Source organism: Dysidea avara, chromosome 4 (genome assembly GCF_963678975.1).
Source record: "Dysidea avara chromosome 4, odDysAvar1.4, whole genome shotgun sequence".
NCBI classification, from domain to species: domain Eukaryota; kingdom Metazoa; phylum Porifera; class Demospongiae; order Dictyoceratida; family Dysideidae; genus Dysidea; species Dysidea avara.
The window spans coordinates 45,119,703-45,137,777 of NC_089275.1; the positions used below are offsets into that span (position 1 = coordinate 45,119,703).

At 36.8% G+C, this 18,075-nt stretch overlaps 1 protein-coding gene across 1 annotated transcript; it reads right to left on the reverse strand.

The window, feature by feature from the left end:
- Positions 1-4,583: 4,583 nt before the first annotated feature.
- LOC136254211 (WSCD family member GA21586-like) lies at positions 4,584-17,355 on the reverse strand. Its single transcript, XM_066046881.1, has 2 exons — positions 16,488-17,355; positions 4,584-5,010 (listed from the first exon to the last, which is right to left on the reverse strand). Exons 1-2 carry the CDS (start codon positions 17,341-17,343, stop codon positions 4,676-4,678), a joined length of 1,191 nt encoding a protein of 396 aa, XP_065902953.1. The 5' UTR covers positions 17,344-17,355; the 3' UTR covers positions 4,584-4,675.
- Positions 17,356-18,075: the final 720 nt, after the last annotated feature.

Below are 18,075 nucleotides of genomic sequence, written 5' to 3' on the forward strand. Positions count from 1 at the left end.
TGTGAGGTAGCAGAAAGGGGAAATATGTCTCTATGACAACCAAGAAATATGTCAATGAAATGATTATGTGACTGGATCTGAAAAAAAGGGGACTCCTAATTATAACATAACACCACTCTTGGATGTAATGTTAAGACAACAGGATAAACACACAATGAATTATGACTCATCAAATTTGGAAAGGCTATAATTCTCCTTTTTGCAGATCTGGTCACATATCTCTATCAATGAAAAATATATCCCACAGAAAAATAATATGTTTCTATGACATCAAACAATTCACAAAGTCTCTTAGTGCTCTTGTAAATCTCAATCTACAAAAAGCCACTGGAATTAACTACACTGCTCCTAGTGTCCTGAAAAACTATGCAAGCTCCCTTGTACACTCCTTTGCTTCATCTATTTACTAGAAAAGTAAAGGGCCAAGTATACTTCCTTGTGGTACACCTGCATGTATAGGCATTGACTGAGATAAAAAGTTATCATTTGCCACACATCTAATTGGGCCCTATGACTTAAACTGCTTCCAGAAGGTTCCAGTAAATTATGCTCAAATTGCAAAGTTTCATGACCAACAGTTCATTATGTGGCACACTGTCTAATGCTTTATGTGCATGGATTATGTACATCTACTTCATCCTTGGAAAACTATTATATAGATGTTGTATACAGTTGAAGTATTACTAACCCTGGAAACCAAATTGACAGCTGCAGGGGGTATAATAGATTTAGCCACAGTACCAATCATCTTAACTCTTGGAGACTAGACAAGAATATCTTATGTGTCAGTTGGAATAACACTAGAATTCAAACTAGTATAAGACAGCATCTACAAACAACACAATGAACTTGTACTTTAATCGCATACCCACATTGTGGAACAGCTTACCTTCAACTGATTAAGGTTAAACTCAAGGATTACTTTTGTATCAAAGTAGTCCAACATGTAACAGCAGTTAGCAAATTATTTTGAAGAAGTCAAATTTTTACATTGGAAACCCTATTGTAGGCACCAGTATAAATTCCAGTAGTGGTCTCTATTAGGTGTCGCACCCATGAGTTACCAAATCCAGGGAAGCTGACTAATGCAACAGTTTTACCAGTTGTCTGAAAACTCATACTAAAATGGCATAACCACATTTCCATCATTTTGTTATGTTTACAAACTGCTTTGACTGTACAAACCAGTGATTGCCGGTTGAACACCAATGAACAGTGTAGGATTCAAGTTGGGTACCCCAAAGTCATGATCAGTAACAAAGTTGCCAATTTGAGTTTCAAAGCATAGCCATTTACGTAAAACTTGATACCGAGCACTTCATAGCCAGGGCCATGCATTCTTCTGTATACCTTTGCTCCGGAGAGTTTGAAGAAATACACTGAGTTCATGGCTTGCAATGATTTACCAACCTTTGCTGTGGCTCGCTGATGTTGGTAATGTTTAAAGTTCAAATTGTTGTCTAGTGAGAGCACTTGTCAGATGCTTGTCCGCGAATGATGCGAGCCCCCGAATGATGTCACCTCTAGCACTGTCACGGTGCCAACTCGGGGGTGAAGGGCCTACAACATGTCATCAATGGAGTGAAATACCCACAGCACACAGACGGATACTGTACCATAGGCATACCAAACACCTCATGGTAGGGGGGGCCAGAGCTAGGGGCCTGGGGGCACGCTCCCCCAAGAAATTTTTTGAAAACTAGTAGCTAAAACGTTCTTTCAGAGCATTTATAGTAGTAAAACAGTGTATTCTTACTTGTGCGATTTGCTTCTATGTCAGTCACAAACAACATTGCTTAGCTATACAGGAGGGCATCAACTGAGATTTTTACCACCTCCCACAGAATTAACTCCTACCACTACTGCTTTTTTCCTTCAACAATTCGATAATGGAACAATCTTCTGGAATCTGTAATGCATCAAGCATAGAACATTATAAATCTTTACTATGTACTACAGTGTGCTTTTTATACTCTATTTTGAGGTCTTGCACAGTACTAAAATACAACACTGCAGACAACTGTATATACTACTTAGCAACAAGATTTGGACATGCTAGCTCAATGGTCACACACTTGGATGATGTCATTCAATCCTCAAAAATGTGAGTTTTTAAGAGTGACAAAATCTTGCGTACTTACTGCATTGAGAACACACACTAATCAAGGAAGTTTTGTCTGCTACTTATCTAGGGGTTACCATTGGCAGCGAGCTCACTTGGTATTCAAAAAATTGTTAATAAAGCTAACCAAATCAATGCCTTTCTGCACAGAAATTTACGTCACTACCCAAGTCGTGTTAAGTGCAATTGTTACAAAAGTATTGGTTAGACTGATTGTGGAATATGCATCACCTGTTTGGGATCCCCACACACAATCAACATAAACAAAATTGTAGCCATCCAGAAGAGAGCTGCCAGATTGGATTCTGTCTAAATAATACTCCAGTGTTTCTAATATTATGGTGACTACACTAGGGTCTACCTACACTACCACAGAGAAGAGTCAGAGCTAAACTCATAATGATGTACATACAAGATTATTAATGACCATGCACATCGGTATCCATGAAGATTTCTTTATACCTTGTGACCCTCGATTAAGGAATGGATATTTTCACCAACTAATGACGAACATTGATTCACATAAATTTTCCTTTCCCCCCTCAGTAATTAAACTTTGGAACTGCCCCCCCCCCCCCCCCCCCCCCCCCATGTAGTTAATTCTCCTTCAGTTTTGTAATAACTGAAGTAATTATATCTGTGAGATATAATCTTGTGTGATTTCTGCACAGTAAAACAAACAAATAAATAGTAGACTTGAAATCCCGCTTGAAATGGCTAGCCAATTATTATTTTTGGGGGGACGCCTATGTGTACACAGTACCATTCAGAGGTGTGGCAATAATCCAAAGCGCCTCGTAAATTATTTGCGAGTTTTTATTATGCACCAGAATTTTATTTTTCAGGAATTCGAATGAACAATAATGACCTGAAATTACAAAAAACACACACAAGAGAATACATAAGTCAATGACAATAATTATTTATATAGCTTCGGTTACTTGCTTGAGTTTGGTTTTGCAAAAGATGTAACTTGTTTTACACCTATAGAGAAATAAACAACAGAACTAAGGATAGAATTAGGTGATATAGTGAACCTTGGTGATAGTCAGTGGTATAGTGGTCAAGACTACTGCATTAATTAGGTGAATTTTATTATGGCCAATTTTCACAGGCCCAGTGGCTTATTAAGCAGTGACATGACTATCAGACATGGTAGGCCTCAGTGCATGGCATGATCACCACTGCAATAGATCGTGTGCATTTCAAAATATCAATATCATAATGACATGACTTGGAAGACCTAGGTATTTATTACCTCATAATATACTGTAGCTCCCAAAAATCATAACAAAAATTAGCTAGTTAGCAGATTTTTTCAGTTGACTAAATTGATGTATTAATTAATTAAAGCTGCCATTGTGACTATAATAGGACTTAATAAATCACACTCCATAAATATCTAGTCTCTTTTATCTATGAAAAGCCATCTGTCAGTCTGTCTATGTACATTCCATTTGGATCAGTCACCTAAATATTGTACGGTATAGCTATGAAACACATACAGAGATTTAGTTATCTTGCTCAGAAGTAAAAAGTATAGGGTCTGGGACTAAAATCATTGTCCTTGTAATGTGAATGGAATTGTGAATGAAATTGTGAAAAGGTTCTTCCACACACATCCAAATTCTCTATTCAGTCACATAATATGATCATAGATGTTTTTTCTATTACAATTGTGTCCTTAATTTGCAGAATCTTAAGATACTTATAATAGCCACGCTTCAAAACACTTACATAGCTGGGTTAAAGTTTTGTGATATCAAAGTATCTTGTATAGTCAAAATGATGCTGGCAGCTAAATAGAGTCACCAACTGAACTCAATTAAGAACTCCACCCACGGGGCACCATGCACACTGGAAAATACATTACCATACAACAGATACAGAATTGTCAATTCTGACAGAGGAATTATAAATAAATATATACTTTAATTTGACAGAATTATTTGCTCAATGAAAATCAAAGACCGAAATGCACTTAAAGGTTGAAGAATTATAGTTGATAGATTTGTCAGATTAATTTCATCATTACACAAACATAACAAGGTAATATTAATACATTATACCTTACACAGATAAGCTGACAACACCTTGTTCTGATTTTTGACCACTTAGAAATCTGGCTTGACATGCTCGATTAGTTAGACACTTTCCCTATCACATCATTTCTTTACACTAGCTACAGGGAACCACAACTCCCTGGAGACAACTGAGAAATACAAAACTTTGAAGGTGTACGTGCATAAGTTCCTCTAATAAAACACTCGGTATGCAAAAATCATTTCTAGCATGATGTTTCAAGGTTCAATCAACTGCCAGATATTCCACCGTTTCATTTTAAGTTTACTATAGTAGTAATAAAAATAGGATCCACAAGGCACCTTGCAGCATTAATGAGTTGGTTCCTGATAAAAGTAGTCTATAAATTTTGTTACTGAATAATTTCCTTTAAAATATATCTATGCGGTATTATTGCAATAATAAATTTTGGTAAAAAAAGCAAAACAAATATTAACTCTTGCAGGTACAGACAACAACTATATGACATACTCAGTAACTGATGTTATATAAACGTAATATTTTATTAGCCAATTGAATTTGTGTTGATACAATATATCTTAACTCTGGAGTATATGGATCAGTAACTTTTCCTTTGTGTTTTCTGTGAAAACCTTCAATTGTAGATTTGATGGTACACTGTAAGTCATCTTCTGTGTAGGGAAAGTTCAAAAATTCCATCATCCTTTTCAATTCAGTATGTAAATCAGTGAGCAAGTTCTCATATTTTACTACTAATACTGGAGTCTTCACTGAACCTAAGAACTGTTCAACCTCAGCTCGCCATCTTTTGGAATAACCGTCCACCATTTCAGTCCAATCTTTACCTATTGGAAAGAAACATCAATGAAAAGGTGTTACATGTCAATATATTAGAGCGTATAGCTGCAGACTATTAACTACCACTGATTGAGATTTAAATGATTAGTTCACACAAAGCTTATTATGAACAGACAAATATATTTACTGACAGGCAGACTGGCAAAAGTACTGGACTGACTGGCTGAAAATTCTATCACAGAGTTGATACTTGTATTTGCAAACATGTCAAATAGAAAACACTTCTTACTGTATTGTCTCAAAATATGGCCAGTTAATAACACCTGATCTCACATAGTCACCATGGTACTGTAAATAGCATCGTAACCACAATAAATGCTAGGTTCAAGTACTCATAGTTTTGCCTAGGCCACAATTCCAGGCAATATGGTATGTAACTTTGTGTTGCATTTCCTTTCGTGTGAAAATATCAATTTGCTGGGTACAGTCGCTAATCATGCAAAGTTACTCCACTTGACTATTCCAAACTTACCTTTGACTAGACGATCGTCCTATTGAAGCAGTTTTGCTACCTTCAAACAAGACAATGAAGTAACAAGCCCATTCAGTGTATGCGTTAACACTGGATGTCATGCTTGAATTTGCCCGTAGTATTGGTAGTGTACAGTATGGAGTTACACGCTCCCTTTTCCATAGGATTCAATGCGTACAATACACAGACTAGAGAAAGACTGCTCTGCTAAGCCTGTGCTACTGTTCCTCCATCGTGCTATTGAACTTCATTTCCATAGCTTCGCTTCATTACAGCAGATGCATGACATACTCAAGCATGCGCCTCCACATAACATCCTCATTAGGAATTTTTTTAAAGTTACTTATTATAGTACAAGGCAGCCATGTTTGAATTTCTCTGTTTACTGAGTTAACATACTCCCTTGTCCATATAGGATTTGATGAGTTCTTGGTATTGCTTATTATGTAAAAATAAAATGGAATTTTTGCACTACACATCCAACAATCAAAGTGCTGTATACGTACAAATTTTTGAGGGACATAATTTTTGTGGATTTCATGGATAATTTTCATCCTCGAAAATTAATGATTATCAGGATTGGCAAATTGCTATATAATAGGTAATCTAAGTGGAAAACAAGTGATCCTCAAATTAATACTATAAAATTATTAAAAATTATGTACCACAAAAATCTGTACATATAAGGTAAGTTTACGTATTGTTCTCCAAGTGTAGGGTAGTGAAACAGGAAACACACACATTCATTTAGATGGGGTCAGGAGTGCAGGGGACAATAGTTTAAATGAAAGTACATCAGAAAGTATCAGAAACAGTGAGATTTTCTGGTCACCTGAGAATGACCAGAAGCAATGTAAGAGAGTCAAAAATACAAAAAACTTTCCTGGTGGACATACCCCCATGCCTTCCTTGATCCTGTGGTGTGATAAGCACACAGATCTTGACACCATTGCCCTGTTTACTCTCAAAACTATCCCCCCATCCTCAATTCCATTAAGTTATTTCCTAGTGAAATGGCTGTAGTGATCAGAATATGAGTGCATGTTTGGCTGTTATATGATTAACTGATGATGAATTGTGTTACAAAATGATGACCAACAAGTGTGAAAAATTAGGAACACCTTATAGGACTCCTTATAAAATTCCTTATAGAAGGACTTTAGCCTCTCTACTCTTTTAAGTTCAAGGCACTATAAAAGAGCAGTCAGCTACTCTGATCTAATAAACAATCAGATACATCTGAGAGCATGATTCATTGTATATGGTGTTAACTTTTGAAGTATGCTGGCGGCCATCCTCTCAACACTGATGATTTAGAATATAAGTAGTATGAATGTTGTTCCAAGTGACCAGCCCTGTCATTATGCTACTGTACCCCAAAAAGTGGTCCAGTCATATACCAGCAATTTTATGGTGAAAGTAAATTTAAATGTCTTTGCACTTTTTGTTACTGTGACTCCTCTCATTTTCCTACACATTCTGTGTTCACTACATTCTATACACTTCATCCCAACATTAAAAGTGGTGCCAGACATATATGTGCAGGCTGGACAACTGGTACAACTAATGCAAGGGTAGTGCTTGTTGGTAATCCTGTAGTTAAAAGTTTAAAATATTAACAACCAGCAGTTACTATAGTTACATACATATTACAACTTGCCTTTCAACTCTTAGACCACAAAGACACTTAAATGGTAACTACATAATAATTGAAAGTCCAGAAAGCCTCTATATTGTATGGTGATTTTTAATTAGAATTGTGTAGCATGTCAAAGCGTATTCCTGGATTCAACATAGGTATAGGTTTTGCCCATTTCAAAATTACACCGTCCTTTAAACAAGGCATCATAACCTTTCTCGTACTTTAGTTTATGTAATTTTAATTTGTCGGATTACTTGATGAAGAGCAGTGTTCGGGATAATGCGTTACTTATGTAACGCATTATGTAATGATTATTACTTTTGTGGTAACTAAGTAATATAACGAAATATGCTATAAAAACAGGTAATATAACTCAAGTTACTTTACTTACAAATGTAACGTGTTACCTAAGTAATATAGTTACTGTAACCAATCTAACATTACATAATATTATTACAAGTAACGAAGTTACTAATCTCGTTAGTGATACGCCTAGCCACAATGAAGTAATGAAGCCTACTGAATGAAGCTTATTCACCAGCTTCTTACTTATAACCAAGATTTACACATTGCCCAACAACGCAATCATGTCACATGATAAGGTGGCAGTTTCACACGTGACAGCTTAAGACTGTGGACACAAAGTAATATATTATGTAATATTATTATAGTTACTTTATTTTATGGGTAATATGTAACTGTAACTAAATAGCTCTGTTGCAAATAATATGTAATATGTATGTACCTGTAACTAGTTACTTTTATGAAGTAACTGTCCCAACACTGATGAAGAGTACATATATATATATTTGAGTGATGTATATGGGTTTGTGCAGTGACATAGGAAAAGAGTCTTACTTGGCTGCTAAAGTATACACATTCAGATGCTGTAAAACAAGCAGTTAAGGACTTAGTCCAGGACGATTTCTATCAGTGCACTTCAACACATAAAATGACACAGTTTTGCAACTTCGATAGAGAGTAAAATTGGGGTTTTCCATCTGTGTAATTAAATTCTTACATTAAATCCTAAATTAAATGTCACTATGATAACAAAAGTACAGGGGGGGCATTGTATAGAACAATTCCCCTCAAGGGATTTCTTTTGTTGTATAGTGAGCTGTAGAGGTTATGGGTGCTAACGTTTGCATTTGCATTTTGTGAATTATTGTTAAGTATTGTTGTTGTTGTTTAGTACACTGTAGCAAAATTAACAGAAGTTATAACACCATTCACTTTCAGCAGATCGATAATGAACTCAGTACACACATCCTTTTACATCACTAAGATCATTAAATATCACCAAAAGTTTATAATGGCGTAGGGAGAGTGTCGAACTATACTATACCATCATTCAAATGACTCGGTGATTTGTATTGATTGGTGACTAATTATAAGTGCAGTGGGCGCACGCACACAAGTTGAGAGACTGAAGCTACAGAGTGAAAGAGAACAGTGTACTCGAGAAAAGTACAGCACAATGCGTAGAGGACCACAGCTTTCTTATTTTCACTAGCGTTCTTCGGCTTGTAACTCACTCTTGCTTCACGTATTCACAAAGATAACCTGTAATTATACGGAACATATTTAGTGTGATGTCAAATGGATAACTTCTATAGTGACTTTAGTTTTTTAAAATGAAACTTCAAATTCGCCTTATATTACTCTCGATTATGTTACAATGTTCAGATCAACCTTAAGAAAATGGCTGTTACTTGCAGAGTAACGTGGGCCAAACCTAAGGCTCAAACGATTAGCCAAATATTCGGATTAATATTCGTTTGCTTTGTAGCCGAATAATAAAATTAACAAACGATTATTCGCACGTGATCATTTATATGGTGACACATGATCGATGCTAATGAAAGTAACGAAAAGGAAAGGACTATGGCGATAAAGCGAAGAGTAGTAATAGAATTACTACTAGTAATAGAATTAGGCAGCCACTAATTGGTGAAGATGTACTATTTCCACGGTAAGCGCAAGACTTCGTACGGATTTGTGGCTTACTCCAGGTACTTCTACTTTGTTACAATCACTTTCTATCACAGTATCGCTGTGATAATCCTTTCAGAAAGGGAATTATGGTATCTCTTTCTTAGTAAAGTTATTCATACGAAGCCACAAAGCTGTTTGTGGTTATTTGTAGGTTTCTTGGTAGTGGCCACCTTAATTACTGAATTGCAATGAAACCTTAGGCCAATGAAACTTGATTACCAGTTTCTCGCTCAGATTTTTGAAAATTTGATGAGGGCGGGCGGTTATTATTCATTATTTTCCAAAAGCACAACACACATCCCAAACATGAAGATTTCTGCCAAAAAAGTGAGATCTACATTGATTACTCTTGCATCAAATAGCTAAAGTACATTACTAATCCATATAACAAATGATTTTTCCATTAGAGTATAGCTGATTGCTTTATTAGAGTAAAAGTGACTGCTCTATTAGAGTATTTCAATCTGAAATTCCAATAATGAAACCCCATGCGGGTGTATCAAAAGCATGCGGGCGATGACGCGAAACTGCTAATCAAGTTTCATTGGCCTTACACCAATTATTCGACTAATTTCATTAGAGCTGAGCGAATATTCGAATACAGTAAACCACTATTCATTTGAGCCTTAGCCAAACCGTTTACTCATAGCATATTCCATGTACGAGATAGGTGCCTTTTGAATGCATGCATGTTGTGAGAGCCACTATAGTGACATTTGCAACACTTGTTAAATTAACTTTGGGGCCAAAGAGTTAATATGTTATATCCCAGTATGAAGGGGATGGCAATATTACAGTTATCACCGGTGTCTGAGGCAAAGCTGAGGATGTGGGTGATAACCAATACCAAGTGTACCCATTAGTAAACACGCACCATGGTCACTGTAGTTTACTAAACATTATGTAATGTATACATATTCTGCTAAGTCTACTTCTCTTTACTTGCACAATATGATTGGTTATGAGGTTTGCTCCACATGCTGTAAGTGACAGTCCACACATTAGGGCGATAAGTAGGACAGTTACCACCCAGGACAGCACTTTGTGTGCCACCAAGAGTAATATTTACTCTTAGTGCCACACAATGGGATATAAATATCTTGTACCTTTATCAGTTGTGCTTGAGTTGTGCTAAAGTAGTTGTCCAGTCAACAACGAACATGCTCCTTCAACAGTGAGCAACTATTTGCCCAAGTGACCAAAGCATCCTTTGCCGCAACATTATCACGAACCACAATAGTGGGTTCATAAAGGGATCACCCATGTTTTTTGTAAAAAGTATAAATAAATGCACACCTAAAAGCCACCTTGGAAAGTATCCTCCAACCCTCTGGTGGTTATTTGCAATGAGTATATATCCACTAGTAAGTATCAAGTGAAAAGGAAACAATATGTGTATTTGGGACAGAACTGAAATTTACCAATTTGTTCATCTTCATGTTATGTTTTGGTTTCACTCATGTACAGCAAGTTATCCACCTTTTCGTGCTAAATACTATATTGTAGCCATCCTTACTGGCCACATCTTATTAATACGTCTGTATTTCACAAATCACCAACCATACACCTCGATAAATTTTTGAAGTTCTCTTCACCATTTCAGGCAGCAGTTCCATGTACTAAAGAAGCTGTATAATGGTAAAATTACAGGATTCCATTGTGTGAGCTCCTAGGGCTGTGCTGTAGCATTATTTAAGGCTGCAGCAGCACTTACACGTAGATCATGCATAGCATCTCTGCATGGTGAGTAGGGCTGAGCAATTATGAAATTTTGCTACCTTCACGATTGTAGAATGCAACATATCACGATTATGATAACAATTACGATGTTATGCATCAAACTATCGTATATGCACAACTTCGTATAAATTACAAAACAAGGTGAAATTGTGTGCAACCGATCAGACCAGTTATAGTTCAATACAAACAGTAAACTGAATAATAGTGTCCTTAGAAATTCAATGGTTTGTAACAGGTAAGCTTTTTTAGTGGAAGATTTATTCACACAATGAACTGTCTCAGAAGGCTTGTTTTCCAGATCAAGCTCTTCCACAATAGTATGTTTCACCATTCTGAATTTATTTACATGTGATGTCATAACATCATGATGTTCATATAATACATATCAACATCATGATGTTCAGACACAATCACGATTAATCCCATAATCGATATAATCTCCCAGCCCTAATGGTGAGTATACTTCATCCCGTAAGCCCACAATCCTGATTTACTATGAGAAGCCATACACACAGAGACAAAACGAAGTGATAGTGCTGATACCAGAAATTATTCATTGCTATGAGTATAGTGTCTATAGGCAATTTCTTTTCCACACAAAGCCTAAAGTTGGGTGGAGTCAGTCAGTGTTTAGTCTTGTTAATTAAAATCCACACACAAAACAGCCAAGCTATGAAAAAATGGTGCGGCCTTAAAAAGCTTGGGTGAAAAAAGTTGTGAAATCAAAAGTGGCAGCCAAGAAATGGCCGTAATGATGTCAATGCTAATAAATTTTAACAATGCACACAGCCATTATTATTTTTTTTAGCATTAACATCATTGCAGCCATTTCTTGGCTGCCACTTTTGATTTCACCCAAGCTTTTTAAGGCCGCACCATTTTTTCATAGCTCAGCTGTTTTGATGTGGATTTCACTTCTTTTTGTACTTTATAAGGCCCCAAAACCAGCCTATGGCTGACTTTGAGGTTTGTTTTTACTCACATTTCTTCTTTTCTATGTAGATACAGTGATGATTATTGAAGACAGACTTATAAATGTATTTCATTGCATGATTTAATTCAATATTATTGTAATACTCTAATAGAGTGCACATTTTTTTGAGGACTTCTAATAGAACATACATAGAATGTTCTAGAACAATCTAGTACTTCTATTGGTAGATCTATGAAATTACAAACGTTTGATTATAAGCAGACTTCAACTTCATTTTATAAATTAGAAATTAAGTGAGGTGATCAGTCAAGGTAGCAGTGGTTCAGTGGTTAAGGATGCAGGTGTTAGGTATGGAGGTCCCTGATTTGAACTCTGGTAATTTTTTTTTGCACACCTTTTTTATCCCGCGGTGGCTGCTCTATTAGAGTATCTCGATCCCACGATTTTACACTTACTTGATTTTTTGCTTTTTAACTTCGTTTTTGTAACTCTATTGCTATTCAAACTATCAAAAGGCACTGCTACAATGATCAGCCTATCTACACACCAGTTTTCAAGTTATTTCTTTACTCGGTTTACCCTGTAGCTGTGACAGAAGCTTGATCTTTTTTTACGTGAATAAACACTCATAACTCCTTGAATATTCAGAACAAACTTGGTATCGTTACACGCTCTTCATTTGTGCCAAAGATCAAGGAAATCAAATTACACATTTGCATTTTATAGCAATTTTTGCAAAGTGTGTGAAAAGAAATTGAAGCCCCCGTAGCCCCCCATACGGCATAAAAAGAAAAAAATGAAGAAATTAAAACAAAATTTTGAACGCCCATATCTCGCAAATGGCTGCTGCAAATTTAATCAAATTTGCTGTGTGGCGTACCCTACCTGGGGGACAGCTATAATGCAAAAATGGTGTGTTTTGGAGAAGGGGACATGGAGCTATGCATGCATGAAAAGGCTGTTTTCTTTCTTCCTGTTAATATACTCATGGTGTGGTTGCCAGCTTTCTTGGCCGCACAACACACTATCGTGTGTCTTGATTAAAACTATTTGTGAGTGGGGAATATATTACCAAGAGTTCATAATATCATACAGTACGATAGTACTAGGGACCACAAAGAAGTAGGCGTGGCCCATAAAAAACATCACCCAAAAACCAGCCTCACTTTCCCCAGATGACGATGAAGCAGTATTGGTTAGGCAAAACTAAGCCCAAACAAGCTTTCAGATCAACCCAAAATGTTTTCAACAAGTTGCTACGGATTTTTTTCTTTTAAATTATTTAACAGAATTTTCTACTGACTGACTGATGCTTTCAGACAAGTGTAACTCAACAACGGCTAAGACTACAGACTTGATTTTTCACTGTTCGACGCCACTTTGGCCCACGAGGTGCCTTTTGGCACAGCAGTACGTACAATGCATTCTTCATAGACTTACCAGTGTCCTCCTTTGTGTCCCATTCATCTAGCGAAAAGTGTCAATTTGGCGGTAGCACGTGATGGCGGAAATCATCAATATATTTCATAGTGGCTACTTTGATTGCAGAGGTGCTTTTCGAACAGTTCTTGATTTGTACTGCCATGTAACGAGCTGACAACGAAGTGTAATGGATACTTCACTTTTCAGGTGATAATCGATATAACTTGGGCGCGCAGCACCATTTCTTTCTTTTGATGCTGTACGCCTGGGTTTACCATTCACAATAACTATTTGCAAAAAATGTTAACAAACTAGTACACAAATAAATTTAGGAATTTTCAACTAGAGTAGGGACCATAGCACATCGATAAAAAGTACTGAAATAAGCTGGAGTAGTGCATGACATTAAACCACAGTGAAACAATAAGAATCAAGATACCATAACAGAAATGAACAGTAGGGCTATAACACCTCTTATTGTTTTACTATGATTTAATATCATGCACTACTCCAGCTTGTTTCAGTACTTTTCGTCAATGTGCTATGGTCCCTACTCTAGTTGAAAATTCCAAAAAAGTTTGTGTACTTGTATAAAAAATTAACTCTTGATATCACTGGTTAGCTATTCTACAGACTTAGCTGTATATGATGTGGTGTGTGAATAATTTATTCGTGAGTGCCACATATTATTTGTGGAAAGCCATATCCATGCATACATGTCCACAGCATAGATTTCTTCACTGGTATACCCAGTGAACATAACAAACAAACTCTGCCCAAGTACCGTATAGTAAAAAAACTTTGGTGAATTTGGCAAATAGCATTACAATCACCAAAGTTTTATCCACTAATTATTTTTAGCAATCACATGAGCAGATTGTGTTGAAAGGATGGGTATCAAAGTATCATGACAGGCATCATGGGTATTTACAAGCATTCCCTTTGATTGTCGTGAGGTCCATTGTCCCACAAGAGTTCACAAAAATCCAAACATTGTTCTCGACATTACAAGAACCAGTGAACAATGCTTACATTTGTACAGTTGCTGCCACTCGAATGCAAATCAATTTAAAACACTTGCTAATTAAGGGGTGTGGCAGCCGTCTCCATTGTGAGTCATCATCCCTTACTGTGAGGGATAAAGACTCGCAATTAAAATAGCTGCCACGCCCCAGCTTTAATTGTCACTCATGTACTCAGTACATAATCCACCTCTGGTAAAACTACATGTGTTCCTTATAGTGTAGAATCTTAAATGCACAACCACTGACTGTTCTATGACTGTCCTATAACTGCTTATCAGAGTTTCAAGACTTGTGACAGGTGGCTCCATAGCTAGCTCAATATACATAGCATCTTGCGTGTTTTCATGAGCACTGCATGAGGATGCTAATGTGACGACAATGACTAAGAGTCCTGAGACTACAACTACCCAGTCCTAAATATGTGATGTACGTATAGCCTCGTGCACAGCCAAGAGCAGTCATGTAAATACTCTAATTACGCAGTCAAGTGTGTATGATAACAACAAGCTTGTACTGAATTTAACAGCTATTAAAGACACTAATGTGAATTGCTCTATTTACAACAATCACCATTGTCAATAAAGGAAGTCCATTACTGAATTTTAAAAAAAGTACACAATCTAGATGAATAAAAAATCAAACCTTTTGACATTTTCATTCATCTAATTATTATACTTAGGCTGTTGGTACTAATATTTTACCCCTCAGATTTTGTGATCAGTCATTAAAAATTTTATCCTATAAACAACCTGCCACATGGCTATAGTGCTCTTCATCCCACTATACTGGTGAGTTAACTACAGTGCAGGTGTTGGTTTCTGACTTCCCTAGATAATGGACTTTGTTTCCAAGATTATAATGCTGCTATCTAGCTACATGACTCCACTTTCACTTCTTCTACACGAGCAGGGTGAATCGATCCACTCATGGTCTACTTATGAGGATACTCATCTGGTTCACCAACACACAAAAAAAAATTTGACATGTTTCTCTTACACAATAGTTATTGATGCCGCTAAAGTGTGTATCACCAGTCTACCACAGTTAAATATCTGGCTCTTCAGAAGACATGTAAATGTTCTAGTACAGTTTACCATGTAAACTCTTCAATGACTTGGCAAAGCAGTCGCGCAAGGCGTAGTTATGTCTGTTTTACTGCTGGCCGACCATTTTCTAAGACAGCTAGACACCAATAACTGCAACTTCAATGCTTCATAGAAGGTGCTAGAATCATACAAATAGAAACTTTGGCTCTGTATTGATTTCTCATTCTAACACCTCCCACTCCACAAATACGAAGATGGGGAAGCTGTATTCCGCGGAATAACGGAATAGTGGGATTACGGAATAAGCGAAAATCACATTCTAAACTTTTTGCTATTCTTTATAACCTCTATAACGTTTAATATACATTCCTCACCTCGTAGAAAACAGAATCACGATGGCACCGATCCTCAGGGTGATCTTTAAATAAGATATGTACAAAGCTATTCACTCTAGAACAATCTAACTGAGCTAAACTACCATCAAATACACTTCACTCAACAATCGCTAGAAAACTAGAAGTTCTTTGTGCTATACTTGCTCATACTAGCTGTCACACACAAGTAACTGTCCAAATTTATTAGAGTTATATACGAAGTGTTAGGGCTGAGGTTGGAGCTCTGATGTTAGGAGCTGAAAGCAGTATTATCCTCCAAATTTATTTGAAACACTTTAGGCAATGGTAACAGAGTTATAAGAAAGGTCAGATTATTCCATGTATGCAAGGTAGCTACCTAGGGGGTGGATTGTTTTGTCCTAAACTATTTGGCCAGCTAGCGAGCTAACTAGCTGCTCATGTGTGACAGCTGGTATGAGCAAGTATAGCAAAAAGAACTTCTAGTTTTCTAGCGATTATGCATTTAACAGTATAGTTTAGCTTAGTTAGATTGTTCTGGAGTGAATAGCTTTGTGCATATCCTATTTAAAGATCGTCCCGAGGATTGGTACCATCGCGATTGTGTTCTCTACAAGGTGAGGAATATATATTAAAATGTTCTAGAGGCTATAACAATAACAAAAAAAGTTTAGAATGTGATTTTCGCTTATTCCTTAATTCTGCGGAATACAGGTTCCAGGTTCCCACGAAGATGATGGTATGTGGTATCTAACTATAACAAAGAAGCTCTGTGATAACACATTACGGTATTGCTAAGAAACTACTTAATTTATGCAATAAAAATACTTACCAAATGTAGCAGAATTAGAAAGATGGGTTTCAGAAGTTTTATTCCTTAGAAATGAGGTTATTCGCTTCCATTCAGCAAGAATAGCATTAAAAGGATTTCTAACAACATAAATGACATCATGACCATGAAACCAAGGCACTTCGCCTTTAGTTACAAAATGTATCTTAACAGCAATCACATTATCCGTATAAACTCCTTCTCCAATCATTCCATTAGCAATATAACTAATATCACAATCCTTGTAGGTACCAGTATAAATTCCAGTAGTGGTCTCTAGTAGTTGTCGCACCCATGAGTTACCTGATCCAGGGAAGCTGAGTAATGCAACAGTTTTACGATTCTTCTGAAAACTCATACTCTTACATTTCTGAAAGTGTTTAGGCATAACCACATTTCCATCACTTGTTATGTTTACAAACTGCTTTGCTAATGTTAGACCGGCACAAACCAGTAATTGCCGGTTGAGCGGTATAGAATTCAAGTTGGGTACCCCAAAATCAGCGACAAAGTTGCCAATTTGAGTTTCAGAATAATTGCGTAAAACTTTATACCGTTTGTCATAGTCAGCACCATTGTTCTGTATACCTTTGCTTCGAAGGGTTTCGAGAAATACATCGAGTTCACGGCTTGCGATTGATTTATCAACACTTTGTTGTGGCTCACTGATCAAATCACTTGTGCTGTCTAGTAGAGAGTTTTTCTGTAATTCTCCCTGCTGTAATGTGACCAAACTGTGTGAATCCTGGGGGTGAACAGTCCGCAACGAAACATCACTGGAGCAAAATACCCACAGTACCCAAACGGACAGTATACACAACGCAGCACCATATATCAAAATTCTTCGCGACCACACCATAATGCAGTTCACCAATCCATCAATCAATCAATCAATCAAAAAGCGCCTTAAATTATTGACGAGTTTGTTACGCGCCTCAAGCACTTTGACACGTGACCGATTATGAAGTCACGCGAAATTAAAGCGGCCACACCCTCAGACTCCAGTGCGAAGGTGGGAAAGCTAGGCGGTCAGTCAGGGTTATCAGACAACGGACAAATTCTCCATTAAGGCTCCCAGAGTGCACCGAATACTTGAACTTGAAGATACTTTGGCACAGTAAAAATTTAGTAGTAGCTACTAATTTCTGCCACAATAGCTACTCACTTTTTCAGTGTGTAATGACATTCACTACTTTTGTAGTGACCTTCTCTACTCTTTTGTAGTGAATATCATGCACTACATGATAGTGATGTTGACTACAACATTAGTAGTGCTGAATGTCACTACACAAAAATAGTGAGTATTGTGGCAGAGTGACCAGCCTTCATGAGCTGACATGATCCTGTCAGTATGTAACAATAACCGGAAAATAATGGAAGAATACGGAATAACGGAATATTTAGAGCTGACAGTAACTAGATGCGGGCAGTGGACGGGAAACAGAGAATTTATTTGGAGTGGCCTTAATGTGTTTCTTCTACTATAACTAGCTACCAGTTTGTTTCTAGGAGATGGAGTCTTAAGGGAATATACCAATGCCAACCCTCTGGTGTACTGAACCTCATAAAAGTAGCCTATAGCTATACAGCA

What these genes read in the sequence shown, in the direction of transcription:
- LOC136254211 (XM_066046881.1), bottom strand. Translation starts at nt 17,343, where the DNA reads ATGGTGTGGTCGCGAAGAATTTTGATATATGGTGCTGCGTTGTGTATA. An exon ending in TTCTAATTCTGCTACATTTG is followed by an intron (nt 5,011 to 16,487) that starts GTAAGTATTTTT and finishes TCTTTCCAATAG; the next exon opens with GTAAAGATTGGACTGAAATG.